The sequence below is a fragment of the Coregonus lavaretus genome (assembly GCF_964263955.1).
Source record: "Coregonus lavaretus genome assembly, chromosome: 27".
Taxonomy (NCBI): domain Eukaryota; kingdom Metazoa; phylum Chordata; class Actinopteri; order Salmoniformes; family Salmonidae; genus Coregonus; species Coregonus lavaretus.
In genome coordinates, this window is record NC_140014.1 from 37591961 (window position 1) to 37611045 (window position 19085).

At 43.2% G+C, this 19085-nt stretch overlaps 1 protein-coding gene across 1 annotated transcript; it reads left to right on the forward strand.

The window, feature by feature from the left end:
* Nucleotides 1-1806: 1806 nt before the first annotated feature.
* Nucleotides 1807-16783, forward strand: LOC311102994 (uncharacterized protein; the record flags this gene model as incomplete). The annotated part of the gene is made up of 16 exons (XM_084144493.1): nucleotides 1807-1942; nucleotides 4106-4228; nucleotides 4940-5014; nucleotides 5267-5425; nucleotides 6112-6275; nucleotides 6930-7032; nucleotides 9779-9898; nucleotides 12365-12696; nucleotides 13368-13492; nucleotides 13745-14082; nucleotides 14306-14459; nucleotides 15087-15270; nucleotides 15411-15515; nucleotides 15863-15916; nucleotides 16285-16493; nucleotides 16654-16783. 16 exons carry the CDS (start codon nucleotides 1807-1809, stop codon nucleotides 16781-16783), a joined length of 2511 nt encoding a protein of 836 aa, XP_084000619.1.
* Nucleotides 16784-19085: the final 2302 nt, after the last annotated feature.

The following is a 19085-nucleotide window of genomic DNA, read 5'->3' on the forward strand; positions in this document are numbered from 1 at the left end:
CTCAATTGAGATTGATTCCTTTCCTCCATGATGACTGATCCTGCATGACATAAGAGGGATCTTATCCAGTCCTTTTATCAGTGATTGTGAAAGAAAGGAAACGAAGAAAGGAAACCAAAGTAGAGTATTGAAACATCCCTCTGGATGTAAGGAGGGTGAAAGCTAAGCTCCTGTCCTTCAGGCTGAAAGCTAAGCTACTGACCTAGAGGCTGAGAGCTAAGCTACTGTCCTAGAAGCTGAAAGCTAAGCTACTATTCTAGAGGCTGAAAGCTAAGCTACTGTCCTATAGGCTGAACGCTAAGCTACTGTCCTAGAGGCTGAAAGTTAAGCTACTGTCCTAGAGGCTAAATGCTAAGCTACTGTCCTAGAGGCTAAATGCTAAGCTACTGTCCTAGAGTCTAAATGCTAAGCTACTGTCCTAGAGGCTGAACGCTAAGCTACTGTCCTAGAGGCTAAATGCTAAGCTACTGTCCTAGAGGCTGAAAGCTAAGCTACTCTCCTAAAGGCTGCAAGCTAAGCTACTGTCGTGTAGTCTCTCTCGCTGGCTTCCAGTCATCAAATTCACTATTCTTGTCTAGAATTGCTGGGTTTGAGCCTAGCCCATCACTAGCCAATAAGGAAAGACCTCCATCTAGTGGCTGATGATGTCAGTGACTCACCCAGACTAGAGTGAAGCATTGTGGGATTGCAGGGTATAAATATCCCTCCATCCCTTGTCTCAGATTCTTACTGAAGACAGAGTGAGTTAATGTCCATCATGTCATTCTGTTGTATAGGCTACGTCCCAAATGGCACCCTATTCCCTATGTAGTGCACTACTTTTGACCAGAGCCCTACGGGTGAGCCCAGAGACCTACAGTGCACTGTATAGGGAATAGGATGCCACAAAGGCATACAGTACAGCACTGTACCACTGTTGTCCTGGCAACGATTCACAGAACAAGGCCAGATAGATTAGTTTGCCTGCCAGTGACTGTCTTTGCCTCCCTCTTTCCCTCCGTCCCCTATTTCTCCTGCACTGAATATTTCTTATCCATTTAGCTTGCTCTGGCCCAAAATGGCACCCTATTCCCTATATAGTGCAATAGTGTTGACCAGAGCCCTATGGGCCCAGGTAAAATGTAGTGAACTACATAGGGAATTGGGTGCCATTTGGGACTCAGACTGGCTGCTTGCATTCAGCATTGTGTAGTGTGGTAGTGGGGTGGGTATAATTAAAGTGACACAACTGCAGTACGTGGGGTCTGTGAGCTGTGAGAGACATTTAAAAGGGAAGTAGCCGTTTCAGTACAGCAGCGAGCCACAGAGAGAGAGAGGAGGATAGAGCTTCTCAGTATGCCGTAGAACATCCATGTTTCTAATCTAGCTTGTAAAGGACCCTGATAGGAACTGGGAAAGAGAAATGTGTTTTATATTCTCACAGATTTAACTGTGTTATTTGGATTGTGCACATCAGTGCTTTCCACTTCACTGGATCTGGATGCAGGATCTAGCCAGCCCAGAACTGCAGCAAGTCAGCTGGTTTTATCCGTTTACCCCAAATTGCTTTTTACTCCCTTTTCTCTTCTATTCGCTTGAAATGCGCAGATGAGCAAGAGGCAGTCGGTCAGCGGCACAGTGAGCACAGGGGACCAGGAGGACATACAGAACAGTACAGGCATCTTGAAATAGAAATATAAAAGGAGGAGAGGAAGAGGAGGAGGAGGAGGAGGAGGAGGAGGAGGAGGAGGAGGAGGAGGAGGAGGAGGAGGAGAGTGTGTTGTGTGGCAGAGCTGTGGTATGCCCTGCTCAGTGCCTAGCAGTAACATGGCCGTGATACAGAAGAAGGAACAGAGAGAGACCCCCAGCAAGAAGACAGCACCCCAAGAAGACAGAAAGGGTGTTTCTACCAGAGATACTCAAGACAACCAGAAAAAGGACAGCAGAGCCGGGAGACAGGGAGGTGAGTACTGTAGCGTTGATATGGTTGTTTCTTACTGCAGGGGTTACAGGGTGGTGGGTAGCTGTAGCTTTGCTATGGTGAGGATGATAGCTTTGCTGTTGGGGTGTTCACTGTGTTTATAGAATGACATGGAGGTCATTGACGTGAGGTTGGTATCGTAGCTTTGCCGTGCTGTTTACTGTGTTTATATACAGGGCAGGCTGTCTAAAGCAGAATCAGACAGCATCAGCCTCTCCCTTCTAGTTCATCATCAGTGAGGATATGTTCCATCATGTATCTAGTAAAAGCATGATCTGGCGCACACCCAGAGAACATTATTTAGTGTAGAGGTGCTGACTAATGGAGAATAAACTGTAAAAACAAATGAAGAGAGTTGCACACTCTATCTATATCTCCCAGTAATTGATTGGGTAAACTAGGTGGTTTCTTATCCAATAAATGACTGGGAGTTTATACATAGAGTGTGCGACTCTCTTTATTTGTTTATATAACCATCATGTATCTAGGCCACATAATAAAGTTATCTTACCTTAGATTTATTCCGTAGAATGTCTGCCTGACATGTACCAATGGATCAGATGATCTGATATTGCCTCATATCTGTAGATAGACTTTCATCATATTCTCTACTGCCATTTTGTTTTGTAAACAGTGAGGTAATGAAGTAGCTTATTGAATCACACTCTTTCTCTGCTGTGGTAAACATCAACACGCATCATAAGACTGAAGCCCATTATTATAATATCCATTATTAAAACATCCATTATTATAACATCCATTATTATAACATCCATTATTATAACATTGAGTGTCAGGGAAGATCATTTTCGTGTGTCTGTCTCAAGCAAAATAAATATACTTTCTTATGTACGTCTCTTGCACCAACATGTTGAGGCTTATCACCGGTCTGTTATCTTATCAACATGTTGAGACTTATCACTGGTCTGTTATCTTATCAACATGTTGAGACTTATCACTGGTCTGTTATCTTATCAACATGTTGATACTTATCACTGGTCTGTTATCTTATCAACATGTTGAGACTTATCACTGGTCTGTTATCTTATCAACATGTTGAGACTTATCACTGGTCTGTTATCTTATCAACATGTTGAGACTTATCACTGGTCTGCTATCTTATCAACATGTTGAGACTTATCACTGGTCTGTTATCTTATCAACATGTTGAGACTTATCACCGGTCTGTTATCTTATCAACATGTTGAGACTTATCACTGGTCTGTTATCTTATCAACATGTTGAGACTTATCACTGGTCTGTTATCTTATCAACATGTTGAGACTTATCACTGGTCTGTTATCTTATCAACATGTTGATACTTATCACTGGTCTGTTATCTTATCAACATGTTGAGACTTATCACTGGTCTGTTATCTTATCAACATGTTGATACTTATCACTGGTCTGTTATCTTATCAACATGTTGAGACTTATCACTGGTGTGTTATCTTATCAACATGTTGAGACTTATCACCGGTCTGTTATCTTATCAACATGTTGAGACTTATCACCGGTCTGTTATCTTATCAACATGTTGAGACTTATTACTGGTCTGTTATCTTATCAACATGTTGAGACTTATCACTGGTCTGTTATCTTATCAACATGTTGAGACTTATAACTGGTCTGTTATCTTATCAACATGTTGAGACTTATCACCGGTCTGTTATCTTATCAACATGTTGAGACTTATCACTGGTCTGTTATCTTATCAACATGTTGAGACTTATCACTGGTCTGTTATCTTATCAACATGTTGAGACTTATCACTGGTCTGTTATCTTATCAACATGTTGAGACTTATCACTGGTCTGTTATCTTATCAACATGTTGATAAGGCTAGAGGCTGTCATGGCTTAAGGCCTGTATCAAGTACAACCAGTAGATTTTCTAGAAACTGGAACGATATGACCTATCTGATTCTAAGACATATTTGTCTAAGGTTGTGTCTCAGATTTTGCCAGCAGGTATAAACCATAATGATGCTGTTATAATGTAAAACCTGTCATGAACTGTAAGTCCACCTTATAATGTCTTATAACATCTCACAATGATCCTGACTAAATAAGAGTCATTTTTTGTCAGCTGAATGTCAGAGAGACCTGAACATGATGTTCTCTTTAATTCTTTCTTTCATACCAGAAAAAGGCAATGAAGACATAAAGCCCAATAATTCAGAGAAGAGAAGAGCAGTCATCTGTGTCCCTGCCTCCATCAAATCAGCTGTGATCAGTAACAACACAACCAGTCCTGGAAACCCAGCAGGTCTTACACCAGTGCTCTCCCTCTCCCTCTCCCTCTCTATCTCTACACTGAGAAAAAAAGTATTCCATAGGGGTTCTTCGGCTGTCTCCATAGGACAAACATTTTTGGTTCCAGGTAGAACGCTTTTTGGTTCCAGGTAGAACGCTTTTGGGTTCCATGTAGAACCCTCTGTGGAAAGGGTTCTAGATGGAACCCAAAAGGGTTCTACCTGGAACCATAAAAGGTTATTCAAAGGGTTCTCCTATGGGGCCAACCAAAGAACCCTTTCAGTTTCTAGATAGCACCTTTTTTTTCTAAGTGTATCTCTATCTGTCTCTCTCTCTCTCTGTGCCTGGGGTACTGTTTGTTCTTTGTGGGTCAGTCATCATGAGTTCTCTTCCTCTGAGGTTCACCACTGTTATCAAAACATGAATTTCATGCTTTATTATCATGGAACAGTTTGAGTATAAGCTGTCATTGTGCCTTCATACAAACCTTTCCAATGTTATTTATTGTCTTAACTCTTTATTGAAACTTAAAAAATGTCCCCCAATTGTTAACCTAATGTTATTCTGGCCAGACTGAATGAAATTGAGTTTATGGAGCAGCTAGCTACAGTCAACCCATCTTAAATCCCCTGTCATCATCACTGATGTTGATCACTGATGTCACCAACCCATACTGTATGTACCGTGACGTAGAGTGAATGGTACATCTTTTCTAATATTCCAGGGCCACAGGCGCTGAAGGTTGATGAGAGGCTGAGACTAGCGAAGGAGCGGAGGGAGGAGCAGGAGAATCAGCTTGGTATGTGTAGCCACACATGATGACCCTACATCTAATACACCTATGAGACCACTCAAATGTCAGTCACTTATTTTAGTAATTCCTCTGAAGTATTTTGGTAGCCTGGTCCCAGATCTATTTGTGCTTTCTTCTTGCCAGCTCCCATGGTCACTGTCATGCCAAATTAGTTTATTAGGAGTTATCTATACTGCACAAAGATCTGGTACCAGGGTAGAATTTTGGTGGCTACTAAGTCCCACAATGTGTTTGCAGTGTCCAGAGAGCTGAGCTGGTTGGCTCGGGAGGAGCGGGCCAGGCGTCTCTATGAGCAGCGGCTGGAGGAGAGGAAGAGGAGGCTGCAGGAGCAGAGAGAGAAGGAGGAGAAGCGAAGGACAGCTCTTGAGCGGAGGGAGGAGCTTAAAAAACAGCTTAGTATGTAGCCACCACCCATGATGATGGTGGTTCTCAACCTGAGGTACTAGTCCCCCCAGGCGGTACCTGGCCTATACCCAGGGGGTACCTGGCCTATACCCAGGGGGTACCTGGCCTGTACCCAGGGGGTACCTGGCCTATACCCAGGGGGTACCTGGCCTGTACCCAGGGGGTACCTGGCCTGTACCCTGGGGGTACCTGGCCCGTACCCAGGGGGTACCTGGCCTTCTGGGTACCTGGCCTATACCCAGGGGGTACCTGGCCCGTACCCAGGGGGTACCTGGCCCGTACCCAGGGGGTACCTGGCCTATACCCAGGGGGTACCTGGCCTATACCCAGGGGGTACCTGGCCTGTACCCAGGGGGTACCTGGCCTGTACCCAGGGGGTACCTGGCCTATACCCAGGGGGTACCTGGCCTGTACCCAGGGGGTAACTGGCCTATACCCAGGGGGTAACTGGCCTATACCCAGGGGGTACCTGGCCTGTACCCAGGGGGTAACTGGCCTATACCCAGGGGGTACCTGGCCTGTACCCAGGGGGTAATTGGGAAGACTCATAAGAACATAGGCACAATGAACAGCTAAATGTGATTTAGGGCTCTGTAACCAAAGGAGGTTGAGAACCACGGACCTATGATTTAGTTAAATAAATAAACCAAACTAAACTCCACTTAATGTGTATGTAGTTTCCAGAGAGCTGGGCCGGTTGGCTCGAGAGGAGCGGGCCAGGCGTCTCTATGAGCAGCAGCTGGAGGAGAGGAAGAGGAGGCTGCAGGAGCAGAGAGAGAAAGAGGAGAAGAGGCGCACTGCCGTGGAGGAGAAAAGGAGGCAGAGGATGAAGGAGGAGACAGTGAGTTCTTGTGCCTGAGGGGTCAGATGGAACAGTAGTTGCTTCTGATTAGGTGTCTATTGTGGGCATCAGTGTTGCTTTACAGCTTTTTACAAATAAGCAGTTTTTCCACAGAAAATAAAATGTACTAGTGTAAGTTGAGGGTCTGAGTACAGGTGGATGGATGACCTTCTGTAGGAGCAAGGACTGGATGGAGACGGATAACTATTTAGCAGCTTTAATGGTCAAACCACATTGAACATCACCAGCCACCGGAACTAGAACTGTCTGTCACTTCCTGTATCAATAAAGCTTAACCCCACACAATTAAAGAATTGGCCAATAGGAAAACAGATAATTCGTTACCAGGTAAAGAAATAGGTAAACACAGTTATTTCCTGTAACACAGATTCACCACAAATCAGCAATGTCTATAACTGCCATATAAATGAAATTATTACTCAGGAAATAATCCTACACTAGTAATTCCAGAAAACAGATACTGTTTTCCACATTTTGTGTACATATTTGAAGCTAAACGGTTTTAAGGCTCAATACGATGTTATGGATCTTGGACCAAGTTACTGTATCACTAGTCTTGCTTGCCAAACTCATACAGTGGATGTGAGAAGAGACTACTGCATCTCTGACACTGAGGCTTGTTGTTGTCTGAAGGAGCGCTATGAGTCTGTGGTGAAGAAGACCTTGGAGAAGAGCCAGAGGGCCAAACAGAGACTGAGCCAGGGCTCTCGAGGAAGGAAGACCGACAACAAAAGCGGTAAATCAATTAAGGCTGTGTCTCAAATGGCTCCCTATTTCCCAGCTTATTCTTTTAACCTTCACTTTCTTAACTTTCCTCCTATTTCCTACCCTTTCTTACCTGTATTTTCTATCTCTCTTGTATTTTTCTATATCTCTTGTATTTTCTATCTTTGTCTTGTATTTTATATCTCTATTGTATTTTATATCTCTCTTCTATTTTATATCTCTGTCTGGTATTTTATATCTCTCTTGTATTTTCTCTCTCTGGTCGTGTATTTATATCTCTCTTGTATTTTATATCTCTGTCTTGTATTTTATATCTCTGTCTTGTATTTTCTATTTCTCTTGTATTTTCTCTCTGTCTTGTATTTTATATCTCTGTCTTGTATTTTATATCTCTCTTGTATTTTATATCTCTGTCTTGTATTTTATATCTCTGTCTTGTATTTTATATCTCTCTTGTATTTAATATCTCTGTCTTGTATTTTATATCTCTGTCTTGTATTTTATATCTCTCTTGTATTTGATATCGCTGTCTTGCATTTTCTATCACTGTCTTATATTTTATATCTCTCTTGTATTTTATATCTCTGTCTTGTATTTTATATCTCTCTTGTATTTAATATCTCTGTCTTGAATTGTATATCTCTCTTGTATTTTATATCTCTGTCGTATTTTATATCTCTGTCTTGTATTTTACAGTGAGGGAAAAAAGTATTTGATCCCCTGCTGATTTTGTATGTTTGCCCACTGACAAAGAAATGATCAGTCTATAATTGTAATGGTAGGTTTATTTGAACAGTGAGAGACAGAATAACAACAAAAAATTTGATTTTCATTTTAATGAGGGAAATAAGTATTTGACCCCCTCCCAATCAGAAAGATGCATGGTTCCCAGGTGTCTTTTATACAGGTAACGAGCTGAGATTAGGAGCACACTCTTAAAGGGAGTGCTCCTAATTTCAGCTTGTTACCTGTATAAAAGACACCTGTCTACAGAAGCAATCAATCAATCAGATTCCAAACTCTCCACCATGGCCAAGACCAAAGAGCTCTCCAAGGATGTCAGGGACAAGATTGTAGACCTACACAAGGCTGGAATGGGCTACAAAACCATCGGCAAGTAGCTTGGTGAGAAGGTGACAACAGTTGGTGTGATTATTCGCAAATGGAAGAAACACAAAAGAACTGTCAATCTCCCTCGGCCTGGGGCTCCATGCAAGATCTCACCTCATGGAGTTGCAATGATCATGAGAACGGTGAGGAATCAGCCCAGAACTACACGGGAGGATCTTGTCAATGATCTCAAGGCAGCTGGGACCATAGTCACCAAGAAAACAATTGGTAACACACTACGCCATGAAGGACTGAAATCCTGCAGCGCCCGCAAGGTCCCCCTGCTCAAGAAAGCACATATACAGTCCCGTCTGAAGTTTGCCAATGAACATCTGAATGATTCAGAGGAGAACTGGGTGAAAGTGTTGTGGTCAGATGAGACCAAAACCGAGCTCTTTGGCATCAACTCAACTCGCCGTGTTTGGAGGAGGAGGAATGCTGCCTATGACCCCAAGAACACCATCCCCACCGTCAAACATGGAGGTGGAAACATTATGCTTTGGGGGTGTTTTTCTGCTAAGGGGACAGGACAACTTCACTGCATCAAAGGGACGATGGACAGGGCCATGTACCGTCAAATCTTGGGTGAGAACCTCCTTCCCTCAGCCAGGGTATTGAAAATGGGTCGTGGATGGGTATTCCAGCATGACAATGACCCAAAACACACAGCCAAGGCAACAAAGGAATGGCTCTAGAAGAAGCACATTAAGGTCCTGGAGTGGCCTAGCCAGTCTCCAGACCTTAATCCCATAGAAAATCTGTGGAGGGAGCTGAAGGTTCGAGTTGCCAAACGTCAGCCTCGAAACCTTAATGACTTGGAGAAGATCTGCAAAGAAGAGTGGAACAAAATCCCTACTGAGATGTGTGCAAACCTGGTGGCCAACTACAAGAAACGTCTGACATCTGTGATTGCCAACAAGGGTTTTGCCACCAAGTACTAAGTCATGTTTTGCAGAGGGGTCAAATACTTATTTCCCTCATTAAAATGCAAATCAATTTATAACATTTTTGACATGCGTTTTTCTGAATTTTGTTGTTGTTATTCTGTCTCTCACTGTTCAAATAAACCTACCATTAAAATTATAGACTGATCATGTCTTTGTCAGTGGGCAAACATACAAAATCAGCAGGGGATCAAATACTTTTTCCCCCTCACTGTATATCTCTCTTGTATTTTATATCTCTGTCTTGTATTTTCTCTCTGTCTTGTATTTTCTCTCTCTGTCTTGTATTTTCTATCTCTGTCTTGTATTTTCTCTCTCTGTCTTGTATTTTCTCTCTCTGTCTTGTATTTTCTCTCTCTGTCTTGTATTTTCTATCTCTCTTGTATTTTCTATCTCTCTCTTGTATTTTATATCTCTGTCTTGTATTTTCTCTCTCTGTCTTGTATTTTATATCTCTGTCTTGTATTTTCTATCTCTCTTGTATTTTATATCTCTGTCTTGTATTTTATATCTCTGTCTTGTATTTTCTCTCTCTGTCTTGTATTTTATATCTCTCTTGTATTTTCTATCTCTGTCTTGTATTTTATTTCTCTGTCTTGTATTTTATATCTCTGTCTTGTATTTTATACCTCTCTTGTATTTTCTATATTTTCTCTGTCCCTGTGTATTGTCTTTTCTCTACTATGCTTGGCTCTGCTGTAGCTCCTCGCCACTCCCCCCTGACTGCCTGGGAGAGGGCTCTGGTCTGCCGCCTCCTCACCCCAACATGCTCCTACCTAGCCAGGAGCAGGAGTCATAGTTGTCAGTCAAGAGAAGAGGAAGGTACTCTCCAAAGGCCTGTAGAGTAACAGTTATACACTGATTGTACAAAACATTAGGAACACCTGCTCTTTCCATGACATGGACTGACCAAGTGAATCCAGGTGAAAGCTATGATCCCTTATTGATGCCACATGTTAAATCCACTTCAATCAGTGTAGATGAAGGGGAGGAGACAGGTTAAAGAAGGATTTTTAAACCTTAAGACAATTGAGACATGGATTGTGTATGTGCCATTCAGAGGGTGAATGGGCAAGACAAAAGATTTAAGTACCTTTGAACGGGGAATGATAGTAGGTGACAGGCACACTGGTTTGAGTCAAGAACTGAACACTGCTGGGTTTTTCACGCTCAACAGTTTGTCCACCAAGAGTTTGTCCACCACCCAAAGGACATCCAGCCAACTTGGAGTCAACATGGGCCAGCATCCCTGTGGAACGCTTTCGACACCTTGTAGAGTCAATGCCCCCGACGAATTGAGGCTTTTCTGAGGGCAAAAGGGGGGGTGCAACTCAATATTAGGAAGGTGTTCCTAATGTTTGGTATACCCAGTGTATATAGACATTTATAAAGACCAGATCTCAATCCAAGAAAAAGGACATAGCATCAATAAAGTGTATTTGGTTAAATTAATTGATTTTAGGGGCATTGACGTTCCAATATGGATTTGGACAATGCTTACTTACAGTGGGGAAAATAAGTATTTAGTCAGCCACCAATTGTGCAAGTTCTCCCACTTAAGAAGATGAGAGAGGCCTGTAATTTTCATCATAGGTACATGTCAACTATGACAGACAAAATGAGATTTTTTTTCTCCAGAAAATCACATTGTAGGATTTCTAATGAATTTATTAGCAAATTATGGTGGAAAATAAGTATTTGGTCAATAACAAAAGTTTCTCAATACTTTGTTATATACCCTTTGTTGGCAATGACACAGGTCAAACGTTTTCTGTAAGTCTTCACAAGGTTTTCACACACTGTTGCTGTTATTTTGGCCCATTCCTCCATGCAGATCTCTAGAGCAGTGATGTTTTGGGGCTGTCGCTGGGCAACATGGACTTTCAACTCCCTCCAAAGATTTTCTATGGGGTTGAGATCTGGAGACTGGTTAGGCCACTCCAGGACCTTGAAATGATTCTTACGAAGCCACTCCTTCGTTGCCCGGGCGGTGTGTTTGGGATCATTGTCATGCTGAAAGACCCAGCCACGTTTCATCTTCAATGCCCTTGCTGATGGAAGGAGGTTTTCACTCAAAATCTCACGATACATGGCCCCATTCATTCTTTCCTTTACACGGATCAGTCGTCCTGGTTCCTTTGCAGAAAAACAGCCCCAAAGCATGATGTTTCCACCCCCATGCTTCACAGTAGGTATGTTGTTCTTTGGATGCAACTCAGCATTCTTTGTCCTCCAAAAACGACGAGTTGAGTTTTTACCAAAAAGTTCTATTTTGGTTTCATCTGACCATATGACATTCTCCCAATCCTCTTCTGGATCATCCAAATGCACTCTAGCAAACTTCAGACGGGCCTGGACATGTACTGGCTTAAGCAGGGGGACACGTCTGGCACTGCAGGATTAGAGTCCCTGGCGGCGTAGTGTGTTACTGATGGTAGGCTTTGTTACTTTGGTCCCAGCTCTCTGCAGGTCATTCACTAGGTCCCCCCGTGTGGTTCTGGGATTTTTGCTCACCGTTCTTGTGATCATTTTGACCCCACGGGGTGAGATCTTGCGTGGAGCCCCAGATCGAGGGAGATTATCAGTGGTCTTGTATGTCTTCCATTTCCTAATAATTGCTCCCACAGTTGATTTCTTCAAACCAAGCTGCTTACCTATTGCAGATTCAGTCTTCCCAGCCTGGTGCAGGTCTACAATTTTGTTTCTGGTGTCCTTTGACAGCTCTTTGGTCTTGGCCATAGTGGAGTTTGGAGTGTGACTGTTTGAGGTTGTGGACAGGTATCTTTTATACTGATAACAAGTTCATGAGTGGAGGACAGAGGAGCCTCTTAAAGAAGAAGTTACAGGTCTGTGAGAGCCAGAAATCTTGCTTGTTTGTAGGTGACCAAATACTTATTTTCCACCATAATTTGCAAATAAATTCATTAAAAATCATACAATGTGATTTTCTGGAATTTTTTTCTCTCAATTGATCTGTCATAGTTGACGTGTACAAATGATGAAAATTACAGGCCTCACTCATCTTTTTAAGTGGGAGAACTTGCACAATTGGTGGCTGACTAAATACTTTTCCTCCCCACTGTAATTACTTATTTACATGACCAGATTTCCCACCAAAATGAAAAGCTCAGTATCGCTGCTAGCAAGCAAATTAAAATGATCTACTAACTCTTTGCTTCCTTTCCTCTTCTTTTTTCAACCATTTTTGGGCACACTTACATCCTTTCACTGTATCACTTGCTAACCGTCCACCCCATTGCTCCACAACAATGAAACAAACTGGTTCAGTTGTCCATGTTTGTCCCCGTTCAGTTTCATGCCACTCCATGCCTGCCACTGCCACCAACTCTCACAAATCACCACACCGCTCTGGACCACCTGACCACCACTGGGTGCAGTCAGGCCTCCAGGCAGACTACCGCTCTGGACCACCTGACCACCACTGGGTGCAGTCAGGCCTCCAGGCAGACTACCGGTCTGGACCACCTGACCACCACTGGGTGCAGTCAGGCCTCCAGGCAGACTACCGGTCTGGCACACCTGATCACCACCGGGCACAGTCACTCTTCCAGGCAAATCTCCGGGCAGACTACCGGTCTATCATCCGGGCAAACTACCAGGTAGCCGCCTCCCCCAGTCCCAGCCATACGCTCTTAGAAAAAGAGGAGAACCCTATTCGGAGAACCCTATTTGGTTCCAGGTAGAACCCTTTTTGGTTCCAGGCAGAACCCTTTTGGGTTCCATGTAAAACCCTCTGAACATGGAACTGAAAAGGGTTCTTCAAATAGTTATCCTATGGGGACAGCTGAAGAACCTTTTAGGTTCTAGAATAACCTTTTTTTCTAAGAGTGTACCGGCAACAGACCCATCATCGTGGCACAGGTAATATTACATCACAGGTTATATAACATCACAGGTAATACCTTCTGGAAATGTAATTGTAAACATAGAGATAGATAGTTGAACCTCTATGATTGCTAAATGCTTGGGTCGACTGAGTTGGTGGGATGGTGGTGTTGGTTTGTCTCCATGTAATGTACGAACTTGTGGGAAATGATTTCCTTGGAGGAAGACAATAAACTCTATATTCTATTCTATCCATTCATCATGTAAACTGGATTATTGGACGACATTCACTGTCATACTCTACCAGAGAGTCACAATTTTCTATGCATTTTCTAAGATACAACATTTATTGGTTATAAGCCTAAATCACTTTGATGTCTTTCTGCAGTCCCAAAAAGACTGCAGTAAAATGATCTTGTAACATGGCTGTTGATTTATTATTAAGTTAAAAGCAGCACAGCAGAAGGAGAGTGAGAGGACGGTCAGACAGCAGCCTTACATAACCAATGCTCCCGTGAAAGTGTTACCCACAAACCCACAGAGCAGAGATGCAGTGCCCTCTCCAGAACGGTATGTGACTGTCCGTCTGCTACTATGTCTGGATGTTGTGTCACACAAACTACTTATCATGTACCTAATTTATTTCATACAGTGAGAGCTCTCTTGAGAATTGTTGTGCATAATTTAACCAACCACACGTCTTTTGTAGAATACTTGTAACCTGTCCAGTAAATTGATGTTGTTTGCTTATTTATCTCAACAAAAGTATTCTCCTCTTCTTTTTTTCAGTAAACCTGTGATCAGACACAAACCTGTGATCAGACACAAACCTGTGATCAGACACAAACCTGTGATCAGACAGCCTCCATCAAAGCAGGTTGGGCTGGAACTGGACCCTGTTCCGGAGGAGGATGGTCCTCCAGTCTCCAACCAAACCCTCTCCCCTGGAAACTCACGGCCCAGCCAGACCATCTCTCCTTGGGCTCCAGTCCCCAATCACACCCTCTCCCCTGGAAACTCACGTCCCAGCCAGACCATCTCTCCTTGGGCTCCAGTCCCCAATCACACCCTCTCACCCGGGAACTCACGACCTATCAGGATCTCAGCAGCAGCATGGGACCAGGTCCAACCATTCCTAGGCTTACCTGAGGACGATACAGGTGAGAGTCAGCATCTAAAAGTGCAAGGTACTGCACCATCAACTACTATTTATTTCTGGAATTCCCTAGATACATTTCAGATATTATAATGTACAGTGTAGGGTGGGGGTCAATTCCATTTTAGTTCAGTCAATGCAGGAAGTCCAGTTCTACTCATTAAAAAACAATCAGGAAATGTGGTTCAATGTGCATTTGGACTCTTATGACATGTCCACCTACTCAGCCCCCCTTCCTGGAGCCCCCTCCTGCCCCAGGTCCTCTGCTGGCACCATGGATCCAGAGGAGGCCTCACGTCTCCTGGCCGAGAAGAGAAGAGAGGCCCATCTGAAGAGAGAGAGAGAGGAGGAGGAATGCCTGCGCAGGGAGGAGGTAGAGAGGTACGGACGGAGGAGCACCTTACATCTTCCCATCTCTCTTCTACTGACCCAACATTCATCTTCCCAGTAGAAAAATAAAACCTGTTGAGTAATCTTTTTGCTTAAAAGTCAAAAATGTGGTTGTGATTTTTTTTTTTTTTATACGACGGACCTGCCAAGGTAGTAATAATAATAAATAATATGCCATTTAGCAGACGCTTTTATCCAAAGCGACTTACAGTCATGCGTGCATAAATTTTTTGTGTATGTGTGGTCCCTGGGATCGAACCCACTACCTTGGCGTTACAAGCGCCGTGCTCTACCAGCTGAGCTACAGAGGACCACCAGTAGTCTAAAGCAGGGTTTCCCAAACTCGGTCCTGGGGGCCCCCTTGGGTGCACGATTCATTTTTGCGCTAGCACTATACAGCTGTTTCAATTAACCAACTCATCAGCAAAATCTGAATCAGCTGTGTAGTGCTAGGGCAAAAACCAAAACGTGCACCTGGGGGGTGCACGAGTTTGGAAAACCCTGGTCTAAGGGAGCATTTCACATGTTCAGAGGATAGATTAATTTGTATGGTGATGTGCTGTGGTGTTATGCACGTGTTATGTTATGGCATGTTATGTGGCATCACAGGCGAGGCAGAGAGGAGCTGGAGTGCAGGAGGGCAGAGGAACGAGCACGGCTCGAGGCTGAGGCCCAGTGGCTGGCAGAGGAGAGGAAGAGGAGGGAGGAAGAGGAGCAGAGACATGCAGAGGAGGAGAGAGCCTGTGCAGAGGAAGAGAAAGCCATCAGAGCCACGCAGGAAGCTGCTCTCCTCCAGAAACAGGTGAGGGATGTAGTCTATAAATACAATTTTAGTAGAAGCCCAACTTCGTCCACTTATGTACAGTATATAAAGTTTGTATCAGTGTTAATAATGCAGCATCTTGTTCCGTAATGGCTCTGGTTCTCTGTGTCCTTTCCCAGAGAGAGGAGGAGGAGGCCCAGGCCAGGGACAAGGCAGAGCAGCAGAGGCTGCAGAGAGAGAAGCACTTCCAGAAGGAGGAGGAACAACGACAGGAGAGGAAAAAGGTGATAATGGAGGGAAGACGTGAACTCTGAACTCTAGGCAGTTACAAGAAACATGAGGGTCGTTATGTGTCATATTCTTATCATACTGAAATGCTTTTTAGGATAATCTTGGAGATCCAGATAGTGTCGAATTGACAACAAGGAGCACCCAGGATCTTTATACAGTGGAGCTTAACTTCAATACATGGGGTAGAGAGATGTTAGGGGTAATTGTTGTTGTGTTTCACAAAAAAAACATTTTTATAAGGGTGAAATGTTATGTTATGAAACATTTGTTTTCATAAGGGTGTTATGATAGTTTAAATGAAAGCTTTCAAGACTTTTCACAGACCTCTTTTTGTTTTCAGCGACTGGAGTTGATCATGAGGAGGACTAGGAAGACCTCAACTGAAGATAAAAAAGTCAGCACAACAGCCTAGTTCAGAGGAACAGTACATTGCCCTGAAGCACTCAGGTTTTCTGCCACAAGTACCAGAGTTAACCTCTTAAGCAAAAAAAAAGTTAATTACCACCGTTGTTAAGCATATTTTGTTTTTAAAAAACAAAACAAACTTGTCCTTCACCAAATTGCTGTGATTGCTTTCATGATGTGATTGCTTTCATGCAGAAATCCATCTCAAAGGTACAGTGGCTTTAGTTTAAAACTAAACAAAAAGGCCTTGCACTTTCCTGCCCCAAATACCATCCTTCGGAACCATATTTTACTTTTTTCAAAACAAACGGAACTTTCCCTTGCCTTAAACAAATTGACATGATTGTTTTCATGCAGAAGCCGGTCCTGAATGGGAAGTCAAACAGGAACTCCTCCTCTCCAGAGGAAGCCCAACCAAAAAAGAACACTGAGCCTGTGAAGAACGGCAACGGCACTTTAGAAGAGGTCATCAACCTAGGGGTCGGGACGGGGACCAAGCTGTCCAATCTAGGTCTGAGTGGCGTGGAAGACAACATAGTTCCTGTCGTGGCCTTCAAAGAACGGAGGTACTGTATATCTACAGTATATTTATGTCTGTTTGATGTATGTTCTGTGATATAATATATAATGTTATCTGAAGTGATGTCTTGTATGTCGTCAAGCTATTCTTTCTATGGGACATTAATGTATTAATTTGTTTGTTCGTTCGTTCATTCGTTCATTCAGGTCCCTGATAACTCTGACAGGCATGGAGGAGATCCAGTCCCATCAGAGTACAGGTGAGAACTCATCACCACATCCTCCATCAGCTCATCTATACTCTCTATGCTATGTAGATATTACACTAGAGTCCTGAACGAATGAGCCCCCCAAAAGTCCAAGATTTCTACTTTGGGCACCGCCAAGAGGTTATGGGCTCTCAATATTCAATGTGTGATTCGAACCCTGAAGCTGATTACATAGCTAAGGTCTCTCAATCATTTTTTGGTATGTGCCTCTTAAGTCTAAGTATGAACTGAATCCACTGATTTGATCTTATTAACCCATTTCTATCACGTACTCCTTAGAAGTTATCTGAGTATCGTACAGATCAGAGGGGGGAGACAACCCATCCACAAATCTTTCCACAGCTGTGGTGTTTTTTCCTTTTTCAACAAAGAAAGCAATAACTTCAGCATTTTTTTCCTGCCCTGCACTTTTAGAGAGAGCATGTGATAAGAAACTAACATTTCTCTGGAGGACTTTCCTATCTCGAAAGGAGATCACCACCGTTTGGTCACATTTCTCTTTAATCCAAAATGGCACGAGCTGCATGTGGCATCACCATCTACATTCTGAAACACTAGACAGGGGAGCTTGTTCAGTGTTGCTGCAATGACAATGTCTTATCTAGTCTGTAAATGAGGGTCCATGCCTCCAAGCTGTAGATTTAATGTGATTAAATGAATAGTTTGATATGGTGGGCGTTAGATACATTAATACATTGTGTAAAGATGTATTCTGTCTATACATTTTTTACTGTATTGTTACTGAAGGTTTCACAATCTTGACTGATGTTTTTAGTCATGTGCTGTAGCTTATTCCCTAAGCTTTTCCTAACTATGCTGCTATTTGAGCACTTTGCCTTCCAGTTAGTAGGATAGTGGTGTGCTAGTTTCTGACCAAAAGCTTTTGTTTTTAGTTCAAATACACGCCACTTTCTGTCTTACTTTCCCTATTTCTGTGGATATAATCTAATAATATTTTTCAAAGCTGCTATGGAACTTGTGTGGTTTGTAGTATTAGAGTCCTATACTCACTTGAGGGTTGACCACTTGCAAAGTATTTTGGCAGTTCCTTACTTGGAAATTGTGCAATCATTTTAGAAAACAAATTATATATAAAAAGGGTCTGAAGTGTAAAATGTAAGTCTGTTTATTAAGAAGGTGTAAAAACAAATAAAGCAATGCACTGATAAATCTGTGATCTGGTATGAGTAGGTTGTCATTTGTTTCATACACTGCCCTCCTGTCCATGTACAGTGCATTAAGAAAGTATTCAGACCCCTTCACTTTTTCAAAATGTTGTTACGTTACAGCCTTATTCTAAAATGGATTAAATAAAATAACATTCTCAATCTACACACAATACCCCATAATGACAAAGCGAAAACAGGTTTGTAGAACTTTTTGTACATTTATTACAAATAAAAAAACATACCTTATTTGCATAAATATTCAGACCCTTTGCTATGAGACTCGAAATTGAGCTCAGGTGCATCCGGTTTCCATTGATTATCCTTGAGATGTTTCTACAACTTGATTGGAGTCCACCTGTGGTAAATTCAATTGATTGGTCATGATTTGGAAAGGCACACACCTGTCTATATAAGGTCCCACAATTGACAGTGCATGTCAGAGCAAAAACCAAGCCATGAGGTCGAAGGAATTGTCCTTAGAGCTCCGAGACAGGATTGTGTCAAGGCACAGATCTGGGGAAGGGTACCAAAAAATGTCTGCAGCATTGAAGGTCCCCAAGAACACAGTGGCCACCATCATTCTTAAATGGAAGAAGTTTGGAACCACCAAGACTCTTCCTAGAGCTGGCTGCCCGGCCAAACTGAGCAATCGGGGGAGAAGGGCCTTGGTCAGGGAGGTGACCAAGAACCCGATGGTCACTGTGACAGAGCTCCAGAGTCCCTCTGTGGAGATGGGAGAACCTTCCAGAAGGACAACCAGCTCCGAGAAACAAGATTCTCTGGTCTGATGGAATCAAGATTGAACTCTTTGGCCTGAATGCCAAGCGTCACGTCTGGAGGAAACCTGGCACCATCCCTACGGTGAAGCATGGGGGTGGCAGCATCATGCTGTGGGGATGTTTTTCAGCGGCAGGGACTGTGAGATTAGTCAGGATCGGGGGAAAGATGAACAGAGCAAAGTACAGAGAGATCCTTGATGAAAACCTGCTCCAGAGCGCTCAGGACCTCAGACTGAGCAAAGGTTCACCTTCCAACAGGACAAAGACCCTAAGCACACAGCCAAGACAACGCAGGAGTGGCTTCGGGACAAGTCTCTGAATGTCCTTGGGTGGCCCAGCCAGAGCCCGGACTTGAACCTGATCGAACATCTCTGGAAAGACCTGAAAATAGCTGTGCAGCGACGCTCCCCATCCAACCTGAC